The sequence below is a fragment of the Canis lupus genome, chromosome 1, assembly GCF_048164855.1.
Source record: "Canis lupus baileyi chromosome 1, mCanLup2.hap1, whole genome shotgun sequence".
Lineage (NCBI taxonomy): Eukaryota > Metazoa > Chordata > Mammalia > Carnivora > Canidae > Canis > Canis lupus.
In genome coordinates this window covers 88346254-88365934 of record NC_132838.1, presented here as the reverse complement: position 1 = coordinate 88365934, position 19681 = coordinate 88346254, and the positions used below count along the sequence as shown (strand labels likewise).

Below are 19681 nucleotides of genomic sequence, written 5' to 3'. Positions count from 1 at the left end.
ACTCTGTGTTTTGCCTTCCAAGGATAATACTAAGGCAAGTGGAAGAAAACATGGGAATGTGACCATGTTCTGAAGGTACAGTGGGGTTAGACCGCTGCGCCCCCTGGTAGTGCCCCCGCTCACCCCCTGGGGGCTGGTGTGGATCCCAGAGTACACTCACCAGATGGACGCCCCTGGTGCAGCAGCACCTGCTGGCCCTCAGCTCCCTGCGCCCTGCAGCCTCTCTTTCTCCACTTGCAAAATAGATATAAACTGCTTCCCTCATAGGAATAACATGGAAGCTGATGGGATCATAAGTATGAAGGTGACTGGCACAGTGCCGGGCACTTTAAAAATGTAAATTTCCTCTCTTCAAATCACTCAATGGCTTCTGGTTTGTTTGTTTGTTTGTTTGTTTTTTAAAAAAAAAGGAAAAAAAAAATAAAAAAGCAAAAGGAGTGCCAATACTTTCATCTTGTTGAGTAGCCTGATCCCATAATCCCTTCCCCTTTCTTTCTGTGCACTCTCTGCTTGTTTGCTCATCTGTAAAATGAGGTTAATAATAGTACCTACCTCATGGGACTGTTTTGAGGATTAAATAAGTTAATTCAGTTAAAGTGCTTAGAATAGAACCTGGCATATTAAGGACTGTTTTGCTTTCTATTTTATTCTTCAGCAGCCCTGGGCACGGAATGTTGGGTATTGCTTGGCAGACGCTGCAGTGAAAAAGTTGCAGATAAAAATCTTAACATTTTTCAGTGATTGCTAACGTAAAAACCCATTGATAGCTATATCAATCAGGGTCCTGGCAGGAAAGTGGAAACAGGGTGCATCCCACCTAATTTGAAGAAGACTCATTAGGGGCTACAGAGGTGAGGGTAGGTAAAGGAAACCAGCAAAAGCTTATGTGGCAATTCAGAACTGGTAAGAATGGTGATTCGTCAGACTTTAGGGCAAGGCGGGGGGGGGGGGGGGAGGGGTGCTACTGGAGCCTGGAGCCAGTGGCTGTGTGGTGAGGGCTACTTGATAGGACCTGTGTCCTTGGAAGAGGGACACAGCCAACCCATGGCAGCCTGACAGGGAGGGAACTAGAGAAATGAACACCACCAGCCTCATTCTTCTCTTACTTTCCATTGGTCAAATCCAACAGGAAGGCAAAAGGCAGGGGAGACCATTGGTACAGTCCATATAAGTCTACCTCTGGAGGGCAGAGCAGGGTGAGAAAAGGTGGAGGTGGGGTCTGAAGGGGGTAATGGGAGATGACGAGGGCAATCATACTTCATATTTTTAGTTGATGAGTATGGGGGTCCTTCGTTTGTGAGCTTCTTATTCCCACTAAACAAGCCTGAGAAAAATTTATCTTTGCAAACATGTCAGTGCAACTAAAAGTGTGTGTATGGGCGGGGGAGGTAGGTGAAGTGTCTCTATTTTCTCTTCTCCACTCAGTCGCTGCAGAAGAACCCAGAGCGTAGGATATGCCTGCCCTGCCTTTCTGACTGTTTGTTGTTAATAAGAAAAGCAGGGGCTTTTAACACCTAAGAAACATGTCCTTTTGCCCTGGGTATCTTGTCTACCATCAGGAGAGAAGGGGATGGGGAAGTATGCTACCAGAAGGGTGGCAGATACAATTTCTGGAGCTAAGCAGATAGTCCCAAATAGGGCTTTAAAGCAGAGGGGGCTGATACACCAAGCACTAACCACATGCCCAGCACTGTGTTGGGAGTGGCCACACTTACAACCATCCTGTGTGGTGGGAGTGTTCCCCTCATTTCACAAATGAAGGAACAGAAGCTGAGAAAGGTCATGCTACAAGCCACGTGGCTGGTAAGTGGAAGGGCCGTAATACAAAGAAGCAAAAATGACTTAAAATTTCCATTATTGTCCAGGGATCCTGGTACAAAGCTTCCAGTGATCAAAGGGAATGAGAAACATATCTGAATTTGGAAGAGCAAACTCCATAGTGGGTCCAGGTATACCGAGGGGTGACCATGTCTCCACAAAATGTGTTTCTTTTTCTCTTCTGCCAGAATGCGACTTTGAAGAAAATCATCTCTGTGGCTTTGTGAACCGCTGGAACCCCAATGTGAACTGGTTTGTCGGAGGAGGAAACATTCGGAACTCCCCTTCCGTTCTCCCACAGGATCACACTTTCAAGAGTGAACTGGGTGAGCTGGCGACAGATGGTGTCCTTTTCCCAGGAGAAGTGTTTTCGTCCCTACATTGACCTAACCGTGGCCCTGTCCACAGAAAAAGGAGAAGGGAGGAGAGGCCAGGAGTCGTGGTGGAAGAGCAGGAAAGGTGGGCTGTGAGATTGAGACAACCCGTGGACGGGAGCTCTGTAACTAAGGGGAAGGCCTCCCGGTTAAAGGCTTTTCTTCACCTGTGACCTGGCCTTGCTCTTTACACATTTCCCTATTATAGTTTACTTTCTTCTCTACTTGTTGTTCTATGTTTCTTATCCCTAAAGGCAAGTCTGGAATAATCCTAGATTGTTTTTCACTAAAAATAGATTGAGTGATGGGAACAAGTCCTTATGAACTTCCCAAGTGGCCCTGAGGTGAGTCTCAATTCCCAGTGATGAATCCTGAAAGCAACAGGGCCACCTAGTGGCCAAGTGGGCTGGACTGTGCAGGAAAATGGAGAGGAGAGGTTCTTGGGGATAAGTTGTCTTTGAGGAGACCATCTCCATAGATGGGAGACGTGTGCAAGGGCTTACTGTAACCTGGTCTCTAACTTTTTTTTAAGCGCCCATCCTGTAGCTTATCTTGGCTCTGGACAGTCTCCATTCTGAGACTGCTCCTACCTCTTCTGTCTCCTTTATAGCCAGACTCTCACACTCAGTTTCCTAAAGGAGCCAGGCAGATGTTATAAGTGTGACATGTGGGCTGGGTGAGGATTGTGGCAAATTAGGAAGCACAGATCCTGTACAAAGGGTACTCAGCTCTAATTAGTTGCTGCCATGTGAGATTGCGGGTCCAAAGGGCAGATCTTTTTATTTCGTAAGATCACCAGGAAGGCAAGTATTTTATGTGAAATTTCCCCAATTTTTTGAAATTGGTAAATATTTTCTTTTTTTTAAAAGATGTTATTTATTTATTTGAGAGAGAAAGCATGAGCAGGGGGAGGGACAAAGGAAGAGGAAGAAGTAGGCTCCCCACTGAGCAGGGAGCCTCACATGGGGCTCGATCCCAGAACCCTAAGATCATGACCTGAGCCAAAGGCAGACGCTTAATCGACTGAACCACCCAGGTGCCCTGGTAAATATTTTCTTTAAAAACACAGCATGGGCCAAAAAAACACACCTTCAGGTCAGGCCCAGTTAGTCAACTTCTATTTTGCAGACTTTATTTTATCTGTTCCTTTTCTCTTTTCAACATGCCCAGGCTTCTTAAGTAATCATATATTAAAAGGTTGGAATCTCCTAGGATCACTTGTTTAAGACAAATGCAACATTGGAGCTAGCATTTTCATTCATTTGACTCTGTATCGGTTCTGATTGGAAAAACGACAATAAAATGGCACATTCCCTATGGTCCTTGCCCAGTTTCAAAGAATATACGTTCAAGAAAGGGAAAAAGAGGGATGCCTGGGTGGCTCAGTGGTTGAGCATCTCTCTTTAGCTCAGGGCATGATCCCGGAGTCCTGGGATCGAGTCCCACGTCGGGTTCCCTGCATGGAGCCTGCTTCTCCCTCTGCCTTTGTCTCTGCCTCTCTCTCTCTCTCTCTGTGTGTATGTGTGTGTGTCTTATATAAATGAAATCTTTAAAAAAAAAAAAAGAAAAAGATTTCTATCATACATGGATGTAAGACAAGGTAGCATGTGTCAAGTGATCTAAGAGTGGTCCCCCCACTTCCCTCATAAAAGGAAAGTGCGGGGTATTCAGAGACAAGAGAGATCACTTACTGCTTGGACATTCTAGAAGACATGATGAAAGAAGTCAACTGCGTTTGCGGAATGGATAGGACCTTGACAGGCCGAGACAAGAGAGGGAGAGTGATGCATGGTAGCAATCATGGGGTATCGGAGGAGAGATATAATTGGGAAAGTGGTGTAGGGGCAAATTCGCAAAGGCCTCAAATGCCAGGAAAGAGAACTTAACTTTATAATGTCGACAGTGGGAGACCATTGGAGGTCTTTGAGCAAGGAGAGATGCAGTCACAACAATGTAGTTAGTTTAGTTAACCAGACAGTGTTTATCTCGGTAAATAGAGGACCAAACAGTAGAACAAGAGAACAAAAAACACTCTAGAAATGATTTCTTTAGATACATCTTAGGTCACTTACATAAATAATTGTGATTAGAAAACAAAACAAAACAAAAAAACCCAAAACATTTTCACTTACTTCTTCTAAAAGAAAGGGCTAGTACTTTTGGAAATGACAAATGACTGGAATATATATATATACATACATACATATTTTGGCCCTACGCACGCAGAGCCCAACTCCATTTGTGGCCATTGTAGGAGCCACACTGTAAGTGTCATGTGGTGAGTGGGTGATAACCTAGCATGACAGATTAGTCCACCAATCTGGTTCATTCAAAACAACAAAATGTTGCCAACTCTTAAAAGCTTTGTTTCAAGGAATATGACAACTTACATAACTTTCTCCCATATCTTAAGAATTTAGTAAAGGAAATAGAAAGAAATCTTGAAAGAGTAATACATTAATAATGTTATAACTCTTGATGTCATTAACATAGATGTCTGAACTTAAATATGGGGAAGTGTCAGAAAACTTCTCCCAAATCACTTAGTTCCAGAGTCAGATGCACTGAGTAACCGATATGATGACTTAATGACCACTTGTTCTATGCATCATTTTTCCTTTTTTTTTTTTTTAAGATTTTGTTTATTTATTCATGAGAGACACACAGAGAGAGGCAGAGACATAAAGGAAAGGGAAAAGCAGACTCCCTGCGGGGAGTCCAACATGGGACTAGATCCCAGGACCGTGGGATCATGCCCTGAGCCGAAGGCAGATGCTCAACCACTGAGCCACCCAAGCATCCCTTCTTTTTCCTTTTTTTTAAAAGGTGTTCTTTCTTAAATAATCTCTACACTCAACGTGGGGCTTGAACTCACAACCCTAAGATGAAGAGTTGCACGCTCCACCAACTGAGCCAGCCAGGCGCCCCATATCATTTTGCATCCTCAATGATGATGAGGACCAGTTGGTTAGGGAGAACACATATTTCTTGGGAGAGGCAACGGATCTGTATCCTACTATCAGGTCATCCATTTGACTTTGTCACTTGAGTGTCATCCATCCTCTGAGGAGTGCATCATCCCTAGACTTTCCTCACTCTCATTTGTGACCATGGAACATTCCGACCTCAGCAGTGTCAATAAGGAACAGAGAAAGAGGACCAGGCTAGGAGTTCAACACTTGTGCTCCAGACCCAGTTCTCCGAGTGCTGGATTGCTTTAAGCAGTCCTTCATCTTCTCAAGGTCTCCACTGGCCTATTTTCAAATGAAGAATTTGAATTCCATAATCTCTAAGATAGCTTTGAGTTCTAGTATTTTAGTCCTAATGCTGTACATCCAAATCTCCAAATTCACCACTTATCGTAACCAGGGGGAAAAATAAACTAGGGAAACCCTGAGCTGAAGAAAGCTACACAGACTTCTTTGTTTCAGGACTTCTTGGTGCCTTTAATACAGTTCTGTGTTAATGGGTATTATGGCATTTCTCAAATTATTCAAATACCAAAATGCTCTGTAAGCATGCACAATGATGCATGACTAACAGAGCTGTGAAATAAATGATATGGGACCACAGAAAAGTGAAAGATTGCCTTGGTTTTGGGGGTTCAGGGAAAGCTTTCTAGAAGAAGTCATCTCAGAACTGGAATTTGGCTAGATGGATAAGAAGTACAGCATATGCAGAGGCGTACAGGCATGAGAGTGGATACTTTATTCAGTGATTGGAGAGCATTTGAAAGTTCTGGGATATGAGGTGATGGCAGAGTAACACCCAGACCTCAGTTATGCTCCTGCTCATGACAAGTCTGCAGCCTGGGTGCCTACGTTCTACTCATTTTCCCCTGACTCTCTGCTGTTTCTCTTGAACTTCTACACTGATGATCAGTTGTGGCCAGACAGCTGTCTCCTCACCTAAAACACACACACACACACACACACACACACATACATTCAGACCCCTCACACATGGGCTCCCATATAAGACTTCTTCCTATATACAGTGAGGCTAAAACAGATGAGTTCTAAAGATTCTCTGATATTTTCCTTGAAAAGCTCTCTGCCCATAGGACTCAGAGTTTTGGCCAGAATCACTATTGGGAGAACAAAAAATAATAATAATAATAACCTTCCAGTGCTCTAAATTAAGAGAGGGGGGTTGCCTTTCTAAGTACATTTGCCATCTACTGGATGTATTGATTTTTCCTGAGCTCTATCAATTTGGGTGGCAAAGTAAAGATTAAATGGTTCAGGTATCTGCCCACAGCAGCAGATTTTGCTCAAAAAACTCATCTCATGTTCATTCATTTACTGGAAGCAGCTTATGCTTTCAGAGAAAAACCAGAGAAGTGAACAATGGGGGCAAGCGAAGCTGTGTGTCCGCTTAGACACTTCCAGGGGTTGAGGGACACCTTCAGGAGGGCGCTGGCCTTTGTGTTGTAGAAGAAAGGAGAGTGAATGTGGTATCTGAAAAATGTGACACATATATGAGTTTTCCTCATTTGACCATGCATTTTTAACAGCCCCAAACCGTGAGTCCGATCTTTCAAATGGGCACTTGGTCTCCGAATGTCTGTCTCAGGGTGGAAATGGCTAAAATAATGCAGTCAGAACTCTCTTGAGACATCTTGGGAATGTTGGAGGGGATGGGATATTATCCTGCTTTTTTGTCATTCAATTCCGATTCATCATGAATGGATTTTTTTTTCTTTGTTAATATTTTATGAAGTGAAACGAAATCTTTCAGGAGGTAGCCTATTGGTAGCTCAGATCATTACTGTTTCCTACCTGCCTTGGCAAAAAAAGAAGGTAATTACTGGGCAAATAATGAGGGAAATCTGTTTCTTTGCTGAGATTTTAAAAATCATATGCACGTAGGGTGCCACCCTGAGAGCTGAGCAAGGTTTCAAAACCTAAATTAAGGTCAGAGTGATTTTATTCCCTCCAAGATCCTGAGATGGATGGAGCATCTTTCTATAATTCATGGCCACCTTTTCTCCTTTCAGTTCAGACAGAGCTCAGGCATCCTCTTAACAGTGCTATGCATTTACTCTCTGCATTGATCCACTTGGTTCCTTGCATACGCTCTCAGCGGGGAAGCAGTTTTATTAATTTTCTCACCGTTACCTTTACACAGGCTCTGCTCGTTCACCTTTCCCTGTCCTTGGATGACTTACCTTATCTTTCTGGACACTTTGAAGTATGAACTAATAGCCTCCTTCTCAAGGGTTTGGTTCAGCCCTGTCAAAACTCCAGCATCTCATCCGATTCAAATGTCCCCCCAGACTAAAACACGGTAGAGCCATAGAGAGAAAGCCATTGGCCTTTTTTCTTCATACTTCTTTTGCTTTTCCCTTCATGTTCTCCTACTCACTCTGCTGCTTCTGGCTCCTCCAGGGTAGGAGGAGTTGTGACAGTGGAACAGAAAAGGAAGGGATGGGGACAACAGATTTTATGTGACCAGTCCTATGGAAGCTGGAGTTTGGCCTTTATACTGCATGTGGTCCTTTTGAGAAAAGTCCTTTCAAGACATTCTAGCCTACCTACCTTCTGAGCTGGCCACTTAGGCTAAGGAAAATCTCAAATCTTTGCCCATGCCAAACTGGGAGGTACAGCTCACTGGCAACGGAATCCTTTCTCTCCATTCTACCCCCAGGGTCCCTACGGACGTCTTTTCTCTAGATGTATATGGTCAAGAGTCAGGAACTGCCTTCTGTGCCCCCACAAACCCCAGTTATCACTGATCAAGTTCTCCCGAGAACTCTGAGCACCCTCCTCTTGAGGCCCAGGGCAATTGAAGAACTCAGGGATTTCTGCAAGCATGGGTCAGGGGGAGGTTGAATGGTGATTTCCCTCTCATGGAGGTTCCACTCTCTCTATGAGTGGTTCCATTAAGCCTCTTCTCTTGGATCAAGATAAGAAAGGGGAAGCAATCCCTTTCCTTTTCCTTGGGAGGTCAAAAGAAAACACATTGCAGTTTAGCTCCGGAACACCAGTCTTCAAAGAGACTCTGTCTGTGATGTCTCTGATCCTTCTCATATCCTCAGGCTGGAAGGGAGAGATGGAATACATCTGGTGATGCCAGCTTAGATGCCAAGGCGGCCACAATGTAGCATATCCTACAGGGATGGTCTGGTACCAGACCACAGAATGGAGGTACTTGTCACCCATCGTTCTTGGCACTGAGGACTTAGCAGAGACTAGGAGACATCCCAGTTCATGTTCATTTATTACATTTATGTCATCTCTGAAAGCTGTCTAAAAAGACTAGAGCCTGACTCTACTATACTAAACTTACCCAAACTCTTAGAACTAAAGATCCATGACGATCAGTGTTGGATTCGTAGACAGGAAGAACAGGCATGGTGACCTCCCGTATTTAGGTGCTGTCTCCTCACAGTGGTAGCAGACCAGTGGGTTTTCCCAGCTGGCGTATGCTTCCTCAGACCATGCTTTCCCCCTTCCCCAGGAGACAGCTTGTCCAGACAACATGACACGGATATAGACGTCGCAACTGGAGCACAAATGTGGCCAACAAGGCCGAATCACAGCTGAGTCAGAGGATGCCTTGGCATCGGAGCCAAGCCGAGGGCAATTTTTGTGGAATGCTGGTTAGCCAGACTGAAAATAAAATTTCAGGAACTGCCCTCAAAGTTTTTTTTTCCCTAATTCAAGGGGAAAATGGCTACCTAAAAGGGGCCGCTGGTTGCACATGAACCGTTGAGTTAACATGGGGACATATTACTGCATGCAGGGAAGCAAGTGTACATGCGCAGAAGAGGCCTTTGGCTGACATCGCCAAGATTTTGATATTTTGATACAATTGGAAATTGTTTTTTGTTGTTTTTTTTTTCCCCCTAGGAGCTGTAGTCTCTCTGTGTATAATCTAGAATTAGGGAAGGATAGACTGGCTCTAAGTCTGAGTATGGCAAAGCAGCAATGGCTTTGGGTGTGGGGGGGTGGTGACACTGCACTTCCCAATTTTTAGTTGTATGGAGAACTCATGGCCCTGTCATAGACTCTTTCATTTCCAGTTGAAGTTTGATTACTTAGACGTCTTTGTGGCCTGCAGGATCCCTTAATATTTGTTTCCTTATAGGATGTGTACATCTAAGGTCCATTTAGACCTAGTTTCGTCCTACTCAAACTTAAAGGGTCAGACAAATTGCCTCTCCCAGGTATTCTAAAGGCCCTAGCACCCTGCACCAGTTAGAAGGACTGGCCTCACTGAACTGGGCAGGAAAATTCTCATAATGCCAAACACTAGAGATATAATTCCCCAAGAATTCCAAGCTACCTTCTTCATTCCCCTTGGAAAGGTGCACAAAATGGTGCCTGCATTCCTCCAAACATTTGCTCTTCTTCCTCGGGGTAGGTTGTACCCGAGGACACACACTGAGCCTGGGCTGGTAGTTAGCCCTCCAGCCTGGCCTCCTGTGGCAGACACCTGGTGATTTGTGAATCATCGGCCCCGCTTCAACTAAGATGAGCCAGCTACCTTTTGTTTCCCAGTGAGAAACACTCTTACTCAGATTTTCAGTAAATAGTACCCAACTTTGGCAACAATTGAATGATGGGGAGGCGGGGCAGGGAGCACAACAGAATGCGGTCTAGTCTAGTGGCTCCATGGGAGACTTGGTGTCAGCAGTCCTGGTCTCAGCACCAGCAGCCTGTCTGACTCACTGTGGGCACATCACATTGTGTTTGCTGGATGGTTTTTGGATCAGAAATGACTGTGGCTCACTTGGCTGAGTGTCTTGTACATGAGTTGTTAATGAAGCACTTTAATGGCAGATTCATGGATTAATATGTTGTCCCCACAGCAGGTGACTAACTAGCCTTTAGAGAAGACTGTCAGATATCTGTCAATGGTGAGGAAGATGGATTCATAATGGGATGGGGCTTACATTTCTGTAAGCCCAGTTACTGTGCACCCCACAAGTAGAATGAATACCTCCTAGTGGATTGTGAGGTCTCCTGGGATCACCAAGTCTCCCAGAGGCCTTCGAGGTCCTCCTCACCCTCTGGGGAATGATTTCCCTTGTCATGGCTGTGTCAGTTTGGGTCCTCCAAGAGGAAGACCCTAAGCTTGGATTAGGTGGGAAAGAGATTTATTGGCTGTGAAGGGTAAGGAGAGAGCTGGAGTGACTGGGGCCCAGGTCAACAGGTCTGTTAGGCATAGTAGCTCCCATGCCTAGGAGCCATGACATTTTTAGGGGTCCGTGAGAATGTTTTCATTTTATTTATTCTAAAATCAGTAGAAAATGAGGTGCCTGGGTCAGTGTCCAACTCTTAGTTTCAACTCAGGTCCTGATCTCAGAGTCCTGAGATCGAGCCCTGCATCAGGCTGTGTGCTCAGCATGGAGTCTGCTTGAGATTCTCTCTCCCTCTCCCTCTGCTCCTCCTACTCCTTCTCTCTCTTTCTTTCTCTCCTAAAATAAATAAATAAATCTTTAAAACAAAATCAGAAGAAAATAATGAATGTGATAATAACAGATAAAATCATCAGCCCCGCCTAAATTGTGTTCATCTTTATACTAAAATAGAATCTTTAATATGTTCTAAGGAGGAGCAGACCCACTCCGGCCAAAGTGCCCAGGGCTCTCGAAAGTCAGAACGCGGCCCCGGCTGGGGAGGGCCTTTGGGACAACAGAGAAGGCTGATACCGGGGAGGGGAAGGCCAGGCCAATGGGGAGTTACTGAGGAGCCCAGGTCAGGTGGAAATGGCCCCTCCCCAGCATCCTGCTACCCTTAGGCACCAGCTGAGACCAGCCTGGTGTACGTGACCGTGGCACAGGCGCCCGAGGGACCCAGAGGTGAGGCAGCCGGAGGCTGTCAGTGAGATACGGTCCCTGCAGCAAGTTCACCCAAAGGTGGCATGAGCAGCCCACCTCCACAGCCCCCGCCAGGAAGTACCAAGGAAACAAAATAAGGGCTCTCCACCCGTCCCCTCCCATTGCTCCCCCTCCCCGCATATCTTGGCAAGGGACTCTGTTTCATTACAAAGAGCAGTCAATACTTCCTCCCTGCCTTTGACACAGGAGCGCCCAGTGAGCAAAGGTGTGTTACGGAGGCTCGCTGGGTGCATATGTTCTCTATTAGCAAAGTATTCTTGGGGAGGCCGGGCCCCCACAGCCTGGGTGTGGGGAGCTTAGTGGGGAGGCCTGCCCTTCCTTCCAGTTCAGAGGTCCTCTGATTTGATTCAGTCTGACATTCTGATTCCTTTTTTTTTTTAAGATTTTATTTATTTATTCATGAGAAGAGGCAGAGACACAGGGAGAGGGAGAAGCAGGCTCCTTTTGGGGAGCCCGATGTGGGACTCGATCCCAGGACCCCGAGATCACACCCTGAGCCGAAGGCAGATGCTCAACCACTGAACCACCCAGGTGCCCCCTGACATTCTGTGTCTTTGTTTAACATCCCTTCCCAGAGTCAGCAAAGTGGGAGTCCGTCAGCTGTTTCCAGCCTGCAGATATGCTTATTTGGCATATACAGAATTTTTAAAAAGTTGCGGTGGTGGGTGTTACCGGTTGAATTGTATTTCCTCAAAACCATATGCCCAAGTCCTCACCACTACAACCACCACCACCTCCCCTGGTACTTCAGAATGTGACCTTATTTGGTGGTAGGGTTGTTGCAGATGTAATTAACATGAGGTCATACTGAAGTAGGTCCCTAATCCAGCATGACTGGTGTCTTTGTAAAAGTCATTGGGAGGATGGGGGTGGATTTAGACACAGAGAGACATGTGCAGAGAGAGAATACCATGTGAACATGAAGGTGAAGATCTCTTAGCCAAGAAAAGCCAAAGTTGCCAGCCAGCCACCAGATTCCAGAAGAGAGCCTTGGAACCAATTTACCTTGACTGCCCTCAGAAGAAACAATCCTGCTGACACTTTGATCTGGAACTTCCAGCCTCCTGCATTGGGATTAAAAATCCATTTCTGTTGTTTGTGATACTTCATTATAGCAACGCTAGCAGACTCAGACAGGGGGTATCATTTTTAAATGGATAGATGTGCTATGAAAATTTATATTTTGAGCTTCAGTGGGAAAAGCCTACGGCACCGGGCTGGATGTCAGGGCACCAGCTGGGAGCAGAGGGATGGATGCACTCAGTGTTGGGCCAGAGAACCTAACCCGTGCAGGGGCTGCCACTCTTACCCAGCCGCGTGAGAATAGGGGCTCAGTGCCATCTGATTCTCTGAGTTTCACAGAGAAGCTTGTTTTCTATTTCTCATTGCTGATGAAATATGATTTCAAATGTTGGCAATGAATCGATCACTCGATTTTTCCCCTGGACCCACTCCACTTCAGTGGTATACTTGATCCGGCTGGCCCTCTGGTCATCTGAGCCTGTGATCTTTATTTACTCACAGTTGCATGTCTTGGCAAGATGCTAAGAGAAATTATAGTTAAACAAGGGAGATGGTTCAGGAGGTTGAACAATTTGCCGCCAGGAGAAACAAGCCTTGATTTATTCACCTCTCTCCTCTGCCATGTTGAGGTGAGGACCTTTCTGAGACTGTATCTGTGCTTTGAATAACCATTTGTCAAGGGCCTATTGCACACCAGGTGGTGTGTTAGAAGCAAAGCAAGTGTCCGGTGCAGGAAGGCATATCTCCTTCCTAATACCCTTGTTGCTATTGTGCTGAGTATAAAAGGGATTGTTGTTAATCAGGCACCGCATAATAAAACAAAATATTAAGCTGTAATTGTTCTGAACTTATAAATAGAAAGGTCATTGTCGTGAAGCTACAACGCATCGCGTTCCTCCGTTGCCGCAGCTTACGTTGCTAATAATGACAACCAGTCTTTGCACAAAACAGACAATGGGGAAGGCATGGTACCAGAATCATTAATGACATTCCTTTATTTCATTGTAATTGTATTAGCCAGTCACAATGTGCCAGGCCCACGGTGAGCACTCCACATGCGTAATCTCATGTAATGCTTGGACCAGCTCTGCGAGGGAAGCATTTGGTTCTCCCTCTAGAGATCAGGACATTGAAGCCCGGAGATGTCCAGTAACTTGCCTGAGGTCCTAGCAGGGCTTGACCTCAGGTCACCTCAACGCCCAATCCAGGCTCTCCTCCCCCTTCCTGCTTCCTGGTTACTCTCTTGCACCAAAATGCCTCTAACAGAGGTCGGGTGGTCGACCTGTGGGCCCAGAGCCCACGAAGGCCTTGCCAAGGGTGATGTCCCAAGTCCAACCTCCCGAATCCCAACCCTGTCTGCATATTCTGTTAAAGAGGCAAAACTTGTAACCTAGTTTGAAGTCAACATGTTAGTTTCACTCAAAAAAAAAAAAAAAAAAAAAAAAAAGACTTGGGCAGCCCGGGTGGCTCAGCGGTTTAGCGCCACCTTCGGTCCAGGGCCTGATCCTGGAGACCTGGGATCGAGTCCCATGTCGGGCTCCCTGCATGGAGCCTGCTTCTTCCTCTGCCTGTGTCTCTGCCTCTCTCTCTCTCTCTCTCTCTCTCTCTCTCTCTCTCTGTCTCTCATGAATAAATAAATAAAGTCTTAAAAAAAAAAAAAAAGACTTGCCCACATTTTGTGTGTATTGTAAAGATGAGCAGGAGGGTCCTCTGTGCCCCTTTAGGAACAGCTGGTATGCTGAGTATGTTCTTAGAAGTCTTGTAACTCACATAAGCCTTGGGAGAAGCAGGGCCCTCCTGGGGTCAGGTTCGGTTTCTTTCCACAGCTGCGTTCAGCTTGTGAAAATTCCAGTGCTCTGCAGCTGATGCATCTACCTCTGTAGCTGTGTATTTTGCTTCTACCCAAAGTCGGGCAATGAGAGAGAGTGGACGGTTCTGGTCTTGTACTTAGCAGAGCACGTGGAGCTCCGTGCACTCCCCTCCCAGCAAGCACCCCCATCGGCCCGTGGCCAGACTTCGTGCGCCCCTAACTCATCCACTTCTTTGCCACACACACGCCCCGATCGCCTTGGAGCAAATCCTAGCATCGCACTGTGTCCCCTGAACCACCACCACCAGCCACCCCACCCCCCACCCCCCCTAATTCCCGCCAGCCTGCCTTACGCTATGTGTCACCCTGTGATTTTCAGGCCACTACATGTATGTGGACTCGGTTTACGTCAAGCACTTCCAGGAGGTAGCGCAGCTCATCTCCCCGATGACCACAGCCCCCATGTCCGGCTGCCTGTCATTTTACTACCAGCTCCAGCAGGGGAATGACAATATCTTCTCCCTCTATACTCGGGATGGGGCTGGCCTCTACGAGGAAATCTGGAAGATGGGCCAGCCAGGGAATGCTGCCTGGAATCTGGCTGAGGTGGAGTTCAGCGCGCCCTACCCCATGGAGGTAGGTGTGCCCTGGCCGGACCCTCTGCGGGGGTGCAGCAGGCCCGGGAGTCTTTATCTTCCTTCCTCTCCACCCCCTGAGACCCCCTCTGCTTCTCCCTCTTCTTCTCTTGTCCCTCTGTCTTCCTGCTGCCTACTATATTTCATGGGCACACGTCCCCTCTGAACCTCACACTGTGATCGCGAGGCAAAAGAGATGAACAGCCTCTAGGTGAAACCCACTCGTGAACTTCCATTCCTGAGAGCTAGGATGAAGCGTTCCCTTGCTGGAGGGAAGAGTCTTCCAGAGAAAGAGAGAAGGAAAAAAGAAAAAAAAAAAGCCAACTTATTTTCTTCTCTCCACCTTTACAATATAAAGAATGTCATAAAAATGAGAGATTTATGATTGTGGCCCCACTTTGAATCAAGGCTAGGTGCTTTTGTTTTAAAACTTTTTATGGTTATGTGAGTGATAAATATCCAGTGCAGAAGAATGAGAAGATTTAGGAAAGCGAAACATGCTAAAACGGCCCAGGCTGACCCTGCAAGGATGAGAACACTAACATTGTGGTGTTTGTTATTATGCGCCTTCTTTCTAAGCACATATACACACCTGTATCTATGTTATATTCCAGCACTTACGACAATCCAGAGTAGATAAAATTATCCCCACATTACAGATAAGAAAGGAGAAAAAAAAAAAAAAAGAGAGCCCCAGCACTTGATGTTTTTTATCTAGGTCATACAGCTGGTGAGTGCCAGGCACGTAGGAAAATTCTGGACTAAATTCTGACCTAGAGCTGAAGGCAGATGCCTAGATCTGTCTGAGGACTCCAGAGGGCTACTAGAATCAATGGGTGCAACATTGTGCTTGCAGATTTGGGGCTGTATGTAGAGTCTCAGTTACCACAGATTTATACATATTCCTTCCTTTTCACTTTGTGCTTTTCTAAGGTCTCCTCTAGTTCCCTTTAAAGTGCAAAAGAAGGCAAAAGAAGTGGATTCTTCTTTGCATGCTTTTTGGTGATGCCATCTGCTCACCTGATGTGGGGCGCTTCAGAGAGCGTTGGGATTGGATGGGTTTGTGACATGTTCTGTCCACTGAAGACAGGCCTGCCACTCCCTTGGTCCCTTCAGCTCCCGCCCTACACCCCCATACAGCTCCAGAGATAGCACACTGGATGTGTGCTCTTTCCTCTCCCAAAGTCTGACGAGGCCTTGATTTGCTCTTGCAGGCCAGTGGAAAATTTTTTTAAGTTTGAGTTATAGGGAGGAAAAGAAATGCACATACTGTTTCAGAAAGTTTTCCTTCTATTAAAGTCAAATGAGTCACACACACAGTGACGACAGTTTCTTTTGCAAACTCCTTCCATCCGACCATAAACTCCTTGGGCAACATTTGTGTGAGTGCGGCTCTGCCGAATTTTCTTTTACATCCGTGCTTGAAAAGTCACAATCCTGGACACTACTACACTTCAGTATGTATCCCTCGGGTTCCCATGTGCGTTTGCTCCAGCAATCTGACTCATGATGCTGCTACTGTTTGCTAGTGGAAATTGCCAGCAAGAGAAACTCGCTCTGCAGAAATCAGTGAATTGAATGTCACCATATTCTCAAATGAATTTTAAAAAGGAAAACAAACATCTAAGAACCTCCCCCACCCTTTCCAAATAAGAGGGAACACGCTGGCACATGGGCTGTGATTTGCAAATTTGGATCAGAAGCATTCTTACCCCACCTGCTCAGTAAGACCAAGCTCCATCATTCACTTTATCAGCGGGCACCCTGAAAATGAAATGTCACGGACCTGAGCTATGTTTGTGGAGTCCATGGCCCCTTCTCACTGGTCCATGTCTGTCCCCTCTGTTCTCAGCCTCCCCCCACCTTTGCCAGCAGCAAACATCCAGGCCCCCTCTTAGATTTTGCAGAATCCAAGGGTCTGTAGGACCACCGTTTTTGAGCTGAACAGGACCATCTTGTCCACACTCTTTCTTTCAAAACTAGGGAAACGAAGACTTAGGGAAAGGAAGGAACCTGCTGGGGCTCATTGGTGGCTAAGTAGGCTCAAACCTGGATAGGAGTTCCAGAGAAGTCAACCTGGAGAAATCCGCATGCATTTAGTACGGAGCTCAGTACGCACCTGACTCTGTGCTGGGGGCTTTATATACCTTATCTCATTTAATCTCCTTGATTGTCCCACAAAGTAGGGTTATGCCTATTTTATAAATAACAAAGGCAAAGCCTTAAGAGGGTTCGCAATGTATTCAAGGTCACCTAGTAGTACCAGAAATGGGATTTGAACTGTGGTCCGTCTGCCTCCAAGACACCCTTCTCTTTAGAAGAGGTTTGAAAACTAGAAGCCTAGGGGTCAGGTCCAGCCTACAACTATTTGCCTGGCTGCTCTCTAGAGTAGTGGGTTGGGTTTTTTCCCCTGTTTTTTCCATGTTTGTTTTAGTGTTTAAATAAATGGCCAACACTGAAATAGCCAAAGATTTCCCAGGAGAAATCTAGAGATCCAGGTCCTCTTGACAATTTGGTAGGTCCTGACACTTCAGGCCCAAACTCCCACACATTAGCAACTGAGGAAGCTGAGAAGCAGGCGCCCCTATAGACTGAGGTTGGGTTCCCCATTTCAGGGCAGTCTGCACCCGATCCTGCTGTATCACACCAAGCTCATGTCATGTGTTTATGTCACCTGCCTGACATGAGTTTCAGACCCTGCCAACGTTTCATCCTCTCGTGTTAATTCACCAGAGTAGGCTGCACACTTGGGTGGTTTCCCCACTGCATCCCCCACTGTGCAGCGCTGTGTGCACTGCTCCCCATCCCCAGGGGCACCAGCAGAAGGTAGCAGATGGACCTCAGAGTAGAAGCCGGTGGCAGAGAAGGGAGAAAAATGAGAGTTGAACTCAGGAAAAACCTCATGTTCCTTCTAACCATCTGGATGTGCCTGGACATGCTGAAATGCTGACATCCATACATAGCATTTGGGGCCTGATTTTGCCTTTGCAGACAAGTAATAGTCTTTGATCTTACATCCTTGTCCAGAGCCCTCACAGAGGATTTCATGTGTGAGAAAAGGGAAAGAATCCCACAGTGCCTTACTTCCATGTGAAGGGCAGTTGGAAAGCCGGGCCTGCTTTCCCCAAGTAGTTCGTTGTTTCTGTAATGACGTGGGTTATTAGCAAATTGTCGATTCTGTGGTTCTGTCGGAGAGAGATACACACTCAAGTAAGGGGGAAAAATCCACCAATAAAATACAACACAGGGCTCAGTACTCCCTCCCCTAGAAGAAATGGTGGCTCAAGTCGGGAGCTGCTTGAGATTTAGGAACATGATTCCTAACATTTGCCTATAACCTGTCACCACCTGATTTGACTGCCACATCATGATTTTTTAAGATTTTATTTATTTATTTATTCATGAGAGACACAGAGAGAGGCAGAGACATAGGAAGCAGGCTTCCTGCAGGGAGCCCAATGCGGGGCTCGATCCCAGGACCCAGGGATCATGCCCTGAGCCAAAGGCAGACACTCAACCACTGAGACACCCGGGTGTCCCTGCCACATTATTTTAAATCATAGTTAAGAGGAGCCCCTGAGGGGCAGCCCTGGTGGCTCAGCAGTTTAGCGCCGCCTTCGGCCCAGGGCCTGATCCTGGAGTTCCAGGATCGAGTCCCACGTCGGGTTCCCTGCATGGAGCCTGCTTCTCCCTCTGCCTGTGTCTCTGCCTCTCTCTCTCTCTATCTCTCATGAATAAATAAATAAAATCTTTAAAAAAAAAAAAAAAAGGAGCCCCTGAATGACTCCATCCATTGAGGGTCTCTTGATTTCAGCTCAGGTCATGATCTCAGGGTCATGAGATCAAGCCCCATGTTGGGCTCCATGGAATCTGCTTGGGGTTTGCACTCTCCCTCTGCCTCTCTCTCTCTTTCGAATAAATAAATGAATCTTTTTTAAAAATCTGTAAATCATGGTTGAGAGCTCTGAAGCCTAACAGAAAATCTGTAAACCTGTAGCAATACATCATCTTCCTCTGCAGGTTATTTTTGAAGTTGCTTTCAATGGTCCTAAAGGAGGATATGTGGCTCTCGATGACATTTCTTTCTCTCCTGTTCACTGCCAGAATCAGACAGGTAAGCATTCTCTTTTTCTTTTGGCTCACACAGGGAGTTTTCTTTGTAGATGCCTGTGGTTGGGACTTAATTCTAATTTTCTCACCTCTCCTGTTATCTCCTCCTTTAAAAAATTATTTAATCAAGTAGTCATTTTTCTGCTACATTACTCTTTTTTTTCCCCTAACAGAGTGAATTTAATTTTTTTGACACCACAGGCCAGTTGTCATGTGTTAAGGAGCTTTCACCGTCCCTATCTACTAGGTAATGAAAATTAAATACAAACACATTCCCTCCTCATCTTTCTCTTTTTTTAAAAAAGAAGATTTATTTATTCATGAGAGACACAGATTGAGAAAGAGGCAGAGACCTAGGCAGAGGGAGAAACAGGCTCCATGCAGAAAGAGGCAGAGACCTAGGTAGAGGGAGAAACAGCCCGATGTGGGACTGGATCCCAGATCCTGGGATCACGCCCTGAGCCGAAGGCAGACACTCAACTGAGCCACCCAGGTGTCCCTCGTCTTTCTCTTTAAAGGATATCTTAGATCATGTACAGGTGGCTGAGTGGGTGGGAAAAAATTCTCAAACTCTCAAGTCGGATTATAAAAACTCTAATTTTATGTACTCAAGACCTATAAATGTCTCCATGTTTAAAGATGTTAATATTTGGTGTACAGTATCTCTATGACAGTTTGTGATATTTATAGTATGTACTTAATTTAATTTCTCTTTCTAAGTAAATCCTCAAATTCTTTTATCACAGCCAATTTTGTAATTTCCATAAACTTAGTGTTTGGAAAAGAGAGGAAATTTTTACTTTCTGGAAAAAAGGGAAGCAAATCGATTCAAAATAAATTAGAAAACAAATGTTCTAGGGGTGCCCGAGTGGCTCAGTCAGTTAAGCATCTGCCTTCAGCTCAGGTCACGATCCTGGGGTCCTGGGTCTGAGCCCTGTGTCGGGCTCCCTGTCCGCAGAGAGCCTACTTCTCCCTCACCCCACCCCCCACTTATTCTCTCTCTAATTATCTCTCTTTCTCAAATAAAGAGATAAAATCTTAAAAAAAAAAAAAGAAATGTTCC

The 19681-nt window shown here is 45.8% G+C and overlaps 1 protein-coding gene across 3 annotated transcripts in view; it reads left to right on the top strand.

Annotated features, from left to right (window-relative positions):
- Nucleotides 1-19681, top strand: part of MAMDC2 (MAM domain containing 2) — a 148385-nt gene that overhangs the window by 67919 nt on the left and 60785 nt on the right. For all 3 annotated transcript variants that reach the window (XM_072838466.1, XM_072838459.1, XM_072838476.1), the window contains exons 5-7: nt 2007-2144; nt 14253-14509; nt 18529-18622. In XM_072838466.1, the coding sequence (XP_072694567.1) occupies nt 2007-2144; nt 14253-14509; nt 18529-18622 (489 nt within the window). The remainder of the gene's footprint in view (nt 1-2006; nt 2145-14252; nt 14510-18528; nt 18623-19681) is intronic.